We start from the raw sequence: 11,469 nt of genomic DNA on the forward strand, positions 1-11,469 counted from the left end.
TTTTTCCATTTATATTTTTCATATTTATGTATTTAATTAATATATAGGTATATATAGGTATCCTATAATATAGAGGATATTATAGGTATATAATACATATTATTATATTATGTATGTATATTATATATACATATATTATGTCTATATTATAATAAGATTTCTATTATATCCTACATATATCTTTATTCATACCTTATATTTACATATATACATACTTACATATATTTATCTATGCATATTTACATTTATAACTTTAGGTTTCTAATTATTGTATATTTCTGTATTTTTATTTTTGTTTCTACTTTTTTATAAAACATCTGCCTCTAAACGAACAAAATCAATCAAGCATTTAAACTACACTAAAATATTTTTATATTTCTATTCTCACATTTCTAGTTATACATTATATATGATATTTGCATTTTGTACATTATGTACTGTATCTTTCATGTGAATCTCTTACTTGTATCTGTTTCTAGTGGGATGACAGCTTGTCCTCAGGACAGGTGTTCTCCTGGGCTGGTAGGTGGTGTCAGGGAGCAGAATGGTCCTCCTGTTATCCAGGAGGAGGCAGTCAGAGAACTGCTGAGCAGCTTAGATGTTCATAAATCTGTGGGCCCAGATGGGATCCACCCCAGGTCATGAGGGAGCTGGCAGGTGAGCTTGAAAAGCCTCTCTCCATCATTTACCAGCAGTCAGCAGTCCTGGGACACTGGCGAGGTTCCAGATGACTGGAAGCTGGCCAGTGTGACACCCATTCACAAAAAGGGTGGGAAGGAGGATCCTGGTAACTACAGGCCAGTCAGCCTGACCTCGGTACCTGCCAAGGGAATGGAACAGTTTATACTGAGTGCCATCACACAGCACTTACAGGATGGCAAGGGGTTTAGACCCAGCCAGCACGGCTTTGGGAGGGGTAGGTCATGTTTGACCATCTTGATCTCCTTTTATGATCAAGTGACCCGCCTGGTGGATGCAGGAAAGGCTGTGGATGTTGTGGACCTGGACTTGAGCAAGGCCTTTGACACCATCTCCCACAGCATTCCCTGGAAAAGCTGCAGCCTATGGCTTGGAGAGGAGCACTCTTTGCTGGGTTAAGAGCTGGCTGGATGGCCAGGCCCAGAGAGTGGTGCTGAACGGTGCTGCATCCAGCTGGTGGCTGCACTCACCAGTGGTGTCCCTCACGGCTCTCTGCTGGGGCCAGCCCTGTTCAATATTTTATGGACAACATGGATGTGGGTATGGAGTCATTCATTAGTAAATTTACAGACACACTGACCTGGGAGCGTGAGTCGATCTGCTGGGAGGTAGAAGGGCTCTGCAGAGAGACCTGGACCAGTTGGATGGATGGGCAGAGTCTAACAACATGAAGTTTAACAAGTCCAAGTGCCAAGTTCTGCATTTTGGCCACAATAACCCCCTGCAGTATTATGGGCTGGGAGGGTGTGGTTGGACAGCACCCAGGCAGGAAGGGACCTGGGGGTGCTGGTCAACAGCACACTGAACATGAGCCCCTGGCCTAGATCAGGAATAGTGTGGCCAGCAGGAGCAGGGCAGTCATTCTTCCCTGGACTCAGCACTGGTGAGGCCACAGCTTCAGTGCTGTGTCCAGTTCTGGGCCCCTCGGTTTAGGAAGGACATTGAGACACTTGAGCGTGTCCAGAGGAGGCAACGAGACTGGAGAGGGGCTGGGAACACAAACCTGTGAGGAACGGCTGAGGGAGCTGGGGTTGTTTAGCCTGGAGAAAAGGAGACTTGGGGGCGACCTTATCCCTTCTCTACAAGTCCCTGAAAGGCACAAAAATTGTCTCAAGGGTACAGAAATTTCCTAGGAACTCTCCTGGAGCACGTAAAGAAGAGAAAGTACACAGACTTTCAATGCAAGACTCTAAAACCAGCAAGAGATTTATTCTTGTGTATTAAATGTTAAAAATCACATGCATAATTATAGAATATTTTATAGTTAAAAAAATATTTCAAAAACCAACCCTGACAGTTTACCTGCAACTGCTATAAAATATCTATTTATATAAACATGATGATTTTCTGTAATCAAAACCATTAGACAAGGATGCAACCATCCAGGTAACGCTGAATGAACTGATGCCCTGCATCGGACGGTCTTGTCGAACTCCCGCAGGTGGAACCGAGCTCGTCCTGCCCCGTTCGAACGGACACGCTTGTCTCGCGCTCGGACTCGAATCCGGATGACGGCTGTAGAAACAACGAGCGGAAGAAAATCGTATTTTGCACGCTTACGGCCGAGACCTGTCAAGGGCCACGGGAGAACACGCTGCAGAAGAGCCCGTGGTACAAGGCACACGGCCTCCTGGGCTGTCTCCTCAGACGTGCTGGCACTTCAGGTGTAAGGCCTGTGTGAGCTCCTAAGGAAGGCACTCAACAAAGACATTTGTAACAATTACCGAGGAACAGACATGAAAACGACAGGTTGCTGGTTTTAAGCGGCCGAGTCACTGCTGTTCTGGAGGACGGCCCCGTACGGGTCGCTGTTAACGCGCTTGTAGACAAAGTGAAAGACCTGGGGCTGCGGACGGCTGTGCAGCTCCGCCTTGATCTTCTGCGGGTACGTATCCTCTGTCAGCTGCTGCCAGGTGTCGTCGACAAAAAGAAACAGCCTGTATTCTTCTGGATTTGCCACTTTAAACTTCTCGGCACAAAGCTGACACACGTCTTCGGTAGTGATATATGGCCTTACTAGCAAAGTCTTTCCCGTACAGCCGCTGGTAACTTCCTGGAATGCAACACGAAGGTAGTTCTGTGGAACAAAAAAGAAGGCCTCAGGAACTCGAAAAACCCTCAGCTTTTGAAAAATGGAAAGTCAGCAACAAAAAGCAAACCTCTCCCCGCTCCAGCTGTGAAACACGCCCCGGTGATTCCCAGATGCTACGACCATCCCTTGAGCTGCAGCTTGGTGTCTAAGCCTGGCCTAACTCAGCTTCACAGGACAGCATTTCATTGCTTTTACAGGGACTCAGAAAGAAAAGTTACTCTGCACCATTTTGAGTAAACGCAGTAGATCTCGAGGTAAAAGCCGGATCTTTTCTCCTGTAAAAACTGACACAGGCCCACAGTTCTGCTAACACGGATAGATCCTACATAGGTCCCACAGGGAAGTGCAGCTTCACCTGCTTCCTGCCTGTTTTTCTCTTGGGGTGATTTTATGTTGATGCTGTATTCACCCGCTGGCTGGTTTACGCCCAGTAAGTGTCCTGGAACTTTAAGCCAGGCCCAGGGGAGGACTGGAAGCCGGGGGAACTCCGGCATGGGTCGTGTTCAGGCACTCGCTCCCCGTGCGCTGGACTTTGCGGTACAGAGGGACTTACATTTCCGCCTTTGGCTACCTCGGTTTGTTAGCTGAGGCGAGCAGATGTCCAGGGACTGCAGCAGCAATCCTCTGATGACTGCCACAGCTCCCTCTGGAACCGCTCGGCCCGGCTTCGGTCCAGAACCGGACCGCCGGTGGGAGCCGGATGCCCAGTCCCGGTCCCGGACCTCGGGGGAAGCCAGGCCGGCTAGAGACTAGAGACAGAGCCCTAAGCCCAGGAGCTTTCTCTGCGGCGGGGAGCTTCGATACCTAGCCATCACTCATTCCTTCCCATGGCCTCCGGGCACTTTGTTTGCTACAGAAACAGTCTTCTTCGCTTTCATCAAAGAAATTCCTTTTGTTTTGGTGGGAAGGGAGTGGTGAAACCCATTCTCTTTAGAGGAAGCCTTAATTCCAGACAGTTTTCTTCTGAAATTGTCTCTAAATTTGGGACAGTTATAATAAAACTGCTGGAATTCAAAGACTAAAATGCACTTAGACTGAAGGAGATGGAAAAAATTACGGTGAGAAGGAGTTGTTTATTGACTGAGCTGGCACCCGTGGTTCATATGCTGAATAAATTAAGCATGTGAAATGCCAGTGTTAAAAGTTTACATTTCACAGAAAGAAACTGTAAAAGCTAGGACTGAGAAGAACCTTCCAATGACTCGAGTGCCAAAGAGTACCCTTGTCTAATCAAGTATTTCTTGATACTGTGTAGACCAAATGCTAAAGCTCTGCAATAGATTTGAAAAATTTGGGACTGAACTTGACCTATCAAAACTAATCCTGTTTTGTTACCTGGTTTGAAGAACTTGTAGAAAAAACTCCAGCCCCAGATAAGGCACAACACACTACATTTAATTTTTAAGATAGCTACCACACACAAGACCTGCTTTGAAATGCAGGAGCTTTTAGATGGATGAGATTCCTGGAAGGAAAGGCTGCCTTTTTTGAAAGATGCCCGTAACACATAGACTAAGTGTCAAAATAATTTCTGTACTATCAAAAAGCTCTGTTTCATCAGCATTGTAGTACTGGGGTTTTTGCTTTTCCATCCATTTTGGAGAGGGGGAAAGACAGCCTGTGGGCCCAGGAGCCAGCCAGGCTGTGAGACTGCAGCACAGAAATGCCATGACCACGCTCTGCTTCCCTGGGAGAAAGGTGACTGGAACTGCAGGTGTGTCCCATGCTGGTTGTAGGCAAGGTGCTCCATTTCCTGACTGAGAGACTCAGAGAGAGGAGAGAGAAAATGGCCATTCTGAGCAGATACCAAAACGCTTGCATTTGTGCTGAGCACATGCTGGGGGTGGTGGGATCCACCGATTTGAGGCTCCCCTTGGAAAGAGACAACAGCAGGAGAAGCACTGGACACGCTCGGTGACAGCTCTTCCCACCCCCCTGCCTCTCCCTGCATCCAAGTGAACAGGGAGCCTGCATCGAGTTCATTTGAAGAGAAAGAGAAGATGGAACCTCCTACGAGATCGTGCAGAAAGATTCTGCTGTCATTTCCTCACCCAGAAGCAATACAAGGTGCTGGAGGCTCCTACAGAAAGTGCAGACTTTTACTGGAAGAACAAAGACTCCAGTTGCTGGAATCTGACACCTAAGCACAGGTCAGGAGGACAGAAAGTGGATGCCATGGATTTGGGCACTGGAATTGCTTCTCCTCTTCCTAACTGCAGACAGCTGAACTCAGAGGACTAAGTCCTCTCTTCCCAATTCCAACACTCCCTCCTCTTTCAGCCCACAAACAGCTGCACCTGAACAGTCAGTCCAAAGCAGATGGAAGAGATGCAGGCCTGGCTTCAGAAGATGTAGTGGGAACCACTGCTTTGTTATTCTCCAGTTGATGGTACTGCCCTACTCTGGAAGAGCAGTACAAAACACAGGGGACAAGAAAAACAAAAAAACACCACAGAATACACGTGAGGACATGCATATTACAGAACTCTCCTGCCTGCCTAAACTGTAAAAATGTCAGGGAGCATTTCTCCCACCTCTCCTCCCGCCTACCTGCTTTCTGTCACCACTGGCTCGAGGGGAGTTGGGCTGATTTGTACCCCTGGAAATCTGCATTTGATCTTTTGAAAAATAAAGCATGCAAAAAAGCTGAATTTAAGATACAATGCAGTTTGTCCTTGCATTACATGGCTTAAAAGTGAAGGTAAGAAAGCTCTATTATGTAGTGCTTTGTCAGACCATCACAGCACAGACTTCAAGATAAAAAAAAGTGCTAAGACTTCAAGACCGAGGAAAATTTGCTGGCTGTCATCTCAGCACTGTTTCACTCCACTCGTGGCCCCAAGGGAATTTGCTACGAATCAAACCTCCCAAACAGAAGTTTCCAACAATACCATTATCCCATTTTCTACTTCACCCTAAGCTCTACCTGAAAGTCATCGACCGAAGGTATTGTCCTGTTTGTCGTCCTCCTCTTGTGCCACTGCCGGAGAGTGTCTCTGGCCTCCGAGCTGAGCAGCTGGGCAGCTTGTTCTTCCTGGAAGTTCTTGATCAGTGACAGCGCTCCATAAGCACTTGTCAAGTAGTAGCCTCCTGTGAAGGACAGCGAGGGAAGAACTTCTCAGAGTGGTCAGAAGTACAGACAGTGTTCTTTGAGATACATAAATACACACTAAGAGGCACCAGCCACACATACAGCTATTAAAGCTGCCAGAATATTGACACACAAAAGGAAAGCCCTCCCTGGCCTGCACAACTCGGGAGGGTGTGTCCTCAGTTGCTCAGACACGCAGGGGCTGCATGTGCTCCACATTACACAGTGGTGCCACACCTGGGTCCTCTCATGCTGAGCAAAAAAAGCCAGTTCCTTAAATGAATCCTTAAATGACTCCTGTCACTCCTTTACCCTGTGTTTACTCCAATACTCCTGCAACAGAAGCTTGCTTTCCTCCCAAGCTTCAGACGTGGATGAAATAGACATGGCTGTTGAAACAGAGTAAAAAACAATCTAACACAGTTCATCACTTGGAAGCAACTGCCCTCAGAGACAATAAAGTAACAAGTGAGTGCGAGATTTGTACTCTGGAATCGTCCCAAAGAATTGCCTTTGTTTTTAAAGCCACTACTGATCTGTCACCTTCTCAGCATTCCCCAAAATGACCAAGCAGTTCAGGAGATGATGTGTAAAGTCCTGCACTCCCCCTTTATTACATGAGTAAAGAACAAATTACAGCTAGGACAGAGTTGCCAATGTACAAAAGCAGCTGCGGGTACAAAGTAAAAGAGTCTCATGGGGAAGCAACAGTCCACAGCAACCAGGAGAAACAAGAGACATGCTGTCTGTTTTTTCTTTTCAAAGTCAACTATTTGGGTGGGAGTGTTCAGCTAAGAGGCAGTGCAGTCTATTCAGAGATGCATTCTATGCCCACTGTAGTATTTTCTGTATTACTGACAGCATCCCCCCCTCTCAGCCTTCAGCTGTGCAGCAAGATGAACACATCAGATTCACTCAAGACTCATTAGGCAAAGTGGATGATACTATACAGTTGAAATGCACAATCCCTAAGCACTACACAATTTTTTCTGGACGGATGAGGTGAGCTAGTGCCGATGACAAGCCCAGCCGATGGACAGACTTCCTCTGCTATATTCCAAACAAGACAGGACTGTCAGGTAAACCTTACTGCTTTTCGAGCACGTTAATGATCCCCAGCTTCACATCTCAAGTGTTTTCCACTAAAATTCCTGTGCTCAAGGATGCTCTGTACCCAAGCAGGGAACAGACTAGTGCCAAATTGCAGGAATCATGGTGTGAATTCTCCCACAGCAGCAGGTTTCCAATCTCTGAGGCTTGTCCTCTGCAAGCTGCCCAGCAGCGGAAACGATGATGACATTCTCTTGTCACCAACATCATTGTCATTACGTCTCCCCTTAACAGAATTCCTACTCAAACAAGGTGAACAGCAACAGTGCTGCGAGGAAGAACACCCCCTCGCTGGTCCTTCAGTCAGTTCCAGTAAAAAAAAAAAACAGATTACCTTCTCCATGCAGCAAGGATGGATCCAGCAACTCCATCATGTATTCGATCTCAGTGTCCAGCTCCAGCATATCACACTGTGCTAGCACATATGTCAACACAGGCAAGAAGTCATCAGCTCCATACAGCCTCCCTGGGATGAAGGGAACACAGGCAGTGAAAGACAAACCACATTTTTTTACCAGTTCCCGCGTTCGAAAGCAAAGCGCTCCTTTGTGCCTTCTCTGCCCAACGTGTCTGCATTACTCTAGAACTCCTGTCAAGGTGCAGCAGACAGAACATTGCCTGACACTCACTGCACAGGAGACTGGCTCAATCCTGCTCTCCAAACAAACGCACTTTTGGATTCTTGCTATGGTGCAGAAATAGATGTCATTTCTCTTCCAAGAGCACAAAAGAAAGTGTCCAAACGAGATCATTCAGTGGCACAGTGAGCCTAAAAAACCCGATTAGAGGCTGCTTTTTCTCCACCAGTTAAGACAAAACCCTTGCAGTTGTCATACTGAATACATGCTATTGAATTACAATAGCTAAATATACAGTGTTACCTCTTTAAATTTATAATTTGCAGAAAAATATTCATTTAGAATCATTGTTAAATTCAAGGTTCACAGGTTTCCAAGACTATCACAGGATAGCCTTTCTGCCAGGCAACTTCAAAAGCCTACAGTTAAGGAAAACTGCTCTTTTTCAACTGTTTCTCATCTGCAGGATGCTCCACCGGGAATGAGGTAAAACAATTTTACCAACCCTGTTTTGCAAAGCTATCGGTGGTGAACTAAGAAGTGGAGTCACACTGTTTTTGGTGTTGAATTATGCTAAACCCAGTCTGACTCATCAACCCCAAAGTTAAACATGCTGAAAATAGAGTAAAGAATCCTATCTGAAAACACAGAGGCTGTCACAGCTAGCATGGAGACACCTCACCCACAGTCAATCCCTTGGTACTCCAAAAGTCCGGTCCTGCTTTCAAAGGGCAGGATCTTCTAACACATCCCTTCCTGGGTATGTGGAGACCCCTCCCATAGGTGGGAACGCCCCTCAAAGGCCCCCTTGAGTCTCAGTAACACCACTCTCTACTCAGTACTTGCTTTGGGTCTTTTTGCTAGCTTTAATATAATTTCTTTATTGTTACTGTTTTGATACAGTGCTAGACTATACTAGTAGCTTTTACCTCTACACTGTGTAGTAAATAATTCAGAGTAAGATCTTTTTAGTCTAATAATTTATCATAATAAATAATTCATTTTTATATAACTATATCTGGTTTGCCATCCTTAATCATGTAGGACCGAGTTGTACAAAGGTTCAATCACACCTGTATCATTTCTTAGATTAAACCACTGACAAAATCTGGCTAAGATTGAACCCAGCTGCACCCAAGCTCCTCTCTGAGGAGGAGTTCAGCACAAGAGTCCTTCCTGCACCATGGGAGGCCTTCTCTAATTAACCTGGAGCTCCCACTCCTCTCTTGAATACAATGCTGCTACACAACTGAGTGTTTAAGATCTGTGGCTGGACAGCTCAGAGACAGCAGGTGAGAAGCCTGGAGGAAGAACTCCTCTCAAAAGGGCAAGGAGAGGCTACGAGAGCTTCAGCAGACCCATCTGCAGAATGAGATGGTCCGACTGCTCTAAAGGAAAGCATTGGGTATGAAATATCCACGAACCCCAACCACCAGAAGCACCGTACCTGAGTTATTCTCCATAACGGTGTAAATCAATTTGCAAACTCTCAGCAGCAGCATGACTTTCTTTTCAGGTGAATACATCTTCTGCATAGTCATGAACTTGACTTTAATCTTTTCAACGTCCACAAAGTCCGGTGTGGGAACAAACACGCCCAGTTCCTGAGGATTCCTCTGCCGCACCAGCTGCAGGTTTTCCTTCAGCTGTTTCCAGGAACCGTCCGTGGTGTGGAACTCTTTCAACATCGCTTCGATGTGACCCTTCAACGGCTTCAGAATGCACTTATGCATGGCCTTCTCCAGCACAACATCTGCAACGGGAAAACACAAATCCAGCTGACTTCCCCCTCTAAAGCAGGGCCAGCATTACCACAGCCATTCCCTAAAGACAGCCTCTAGAGCAAAGCCTACTTTCTAAGGCCCATTTATTACACAAGCTGTGTTTCCAGATGTTGCTAGCACGAAAACAAGAGGTGGTGTGCAATCTGTATTCCATTGTCATTTCTGGCAATGTGGTAAATAAAAAAACCCACACCCACACAGACAGACTACGGATTGTTTAAAAACAGCCATGGGTCCACCAAAGTTTTTCTTTTTTTATTTTACTTTTAAGTTTAGACTTTAACTCCCAAACTTAATGTAAAAAACACAGTCAAAATCTTAATTTTTGTCTGCTTTGGCATTCAAGCCTCTCCTATCTGCATAGTTTCCACTGGAAACTATAATTCCAAAAGCTTGGCTGGACTTTTTCAGGATCTTTATGAAACTGGACAGATTACAGACTTTAAGCTATAAATGAAAACCGAGCTGTGTTTGTCCAGCCTCAGATTTCATCACACAAGCTTATATACAGCTTTGTCATCAAGTTCCAAGTTCTTTGGCAATAGTGTGCACATGGCACAGTAACCACTAACTTCAGGGCTTATTTTTAATTCTTGTTCTTCTTTAACCCTCATTCTCCATTTTCTAAGTATGGACTGTGTCAACAGAAAAAGTTCTTTGCTCAACATTTTCTCTGCAAGCCTTTACTTTAAAAGCTAACTTTCCTTCCCAGCATCCTTATGGCAACACAGCTTACATTAGTTATTAGATTACATCGATTATTTGTACCGCAGTGGGGAACATGGTGGGGGATGTTCCTGTGCCAACCCTGCAGGAGAGTGGGGCAGGACCAGAGCCTAGAGCAGGCAGATGGGCCAGAGGAGCACAAGGACTGAGAGCAGAGGAGAGGCTGTGTCACTGCCAGGTCACACGTTTGCACAAAGTAGCAATGGACATTGTTGTTAGTAACAGTGTCTCATTAAAGTTTCATTAAACCTCATGCCCATCCCAGGTTGCTTCCCTGTACTTCCATGTTTCTCTAGACTACAGCCTCTTTCTTTTCTCCTGACTCTCCCTCCTTTTTTCCTTTTATTTTTTTTTTTTTTAAATTAAATCACATACTATTTCTAAGTTTTGGGATTTACACACACACCCACCTGCTCGCCAGACAAGCATTATTCTCTCTTCTTGCTTTGTTCTTTCATTTATCTTACCCTTGTGCCCAGCCCTTTTTCCTTTTGGGTCTCCATCCCTCTCTTTCCCACACAAACACCCTTCATGCACTCCTCCTCCCACGGCACCTGGACTTCACAGGTAGCGTTTTGTCCGTGTTAGTCAGTGCAGGCAGCAGTAAAGGCAGGGCTGGATCCAGCTTCCCACCGGAGCAGAGCCATCAACTGGATACATTAGCAAGTGGCAACCCTTCAGGTGACTGATCCTTACCTACTGTACTCGGTAGAGCCACAAGATGGGAACAAAACCAGGTAAACAGAGGGATGACCCTTCTGCACAGGGGCACAAACTACCTCTGGCTGACATCAAAGCAATCCTCAGGGCTCATGGGGCAGAACTAACTGCAGAAACTATTTTCTGCCAATTCACCCACGGGTACATGGGCTAGCTACATTTCTGGAGCGTACAAATCATTCCTTGCTATCTTCACTGACGACCATTTTTTGACAGTTCAGCTTGCTTTATTTCTACTGCCTGATCCTATTAAATAGGAAAAACACCGTCTGCTTTGCTTGTAAGAGGAACACCTCTGCAGTGTGCGTTCCAACCACCTGGTCTTGATTGCTTTGAAATCAATCACATTTCACAATTTCCATACAAACTTGAAATAATTTCAAAGCAGCGCAGAGGAAGGGATCATGTAACTCATGGATGTGCTGAAAGCCGCACACAGACACAACACCACAAAGAAAAAACCACAGAGAACAAAAATCCACCAAACCGCACGCAAAAACCCCCAAAACAACACACAACCTTTTCTTCTCCTTTATGAATTCTTGGCACACGCGCAAGAACCGCAAGAATTTGAGTTCTGCCCTCAACTGAAAAAGTGGCAAAATCTAACAAGTTGGTGAGGCTAACAGCAGCAAGGATTGGTAAGGGCAGGACTGTTTCGTTAATGGT

The 11,469-nt window shown here is 45.7% G+C and overlaps 1 protein-coding gene across 1 annotated transcript; it reads right to left on the reverse strand.

The window, feature by feature from the left end:
• Positions 1-1,879: 1,879 nt before the first annotated feature.
• LOC116992985 (ras and Rab interactor 2-like) lies at positions 1,880-9,344 on the reverse strand. The gene is made up of 4 exons (XM_042779069.1): positions 9,018-9,344; positions 7,327-7,458; positions 5,718-5,881; positions 1,880-2,776 (listed from the first exon to the last, which is right to left on the reverse strand). The coding sequence occupies exons 1-4, from the start codon at positions 9,301-9,303 to the stop codon at positions 2,459-2,461; spliced, it is 900 nt and encodes a 299-aa protein (XP_042635003.1). The 5' UTR covers positions 9,304-9,344; the 3' UTR covers positions 1,880-2,458.
• Between the last annotated feature and the right edge of the window lie 2,125 nt (positions 9,345-11,469).

Source organism: Catharus ustulatus, chromosome 2 (assembly GCF_009819885.2).
Source record: "Catharus ustulatus isolate bCatUst1 chromosome 2, bCatUst1.pri.v2, whole genome shotgun sequence".
Classification (NCBI taxonomy): domain Eukaryota; kingdom Metazoa; phylum Chordata; class Aves; order Passeriformes; family Turdidae; genus Catharus; species Catharus ustulatus.

What these genes read in the sequence shown, in the direction of transcription:
- LOC116992985 (XM_042779069.1), bottom strand. Translation starts at nt 9,303, where the DNA reads ATGCATAAGTGCATTCTGAAGCCGTTGAAGGGTCACATCGAAGCGATG. An exon ending in CGTTATGGAGAATAACTCAG is followed by an intron (nt 7,459 to 9,017) that starts GTACGGTGCTTC and finishes CCTTCATCCCAG; the next exon opens with GGAGGCTGTATGGAGCTGAT. An exon ending in CTTCGGTCGATGACTTTCAG is followed by an intron (nt 2,777 to 5,717) that starts GTAGAGCTTAGG and finishes TTTGTTCCACAG; the next exon opens with AACTACCTTCGTGTTGCATT.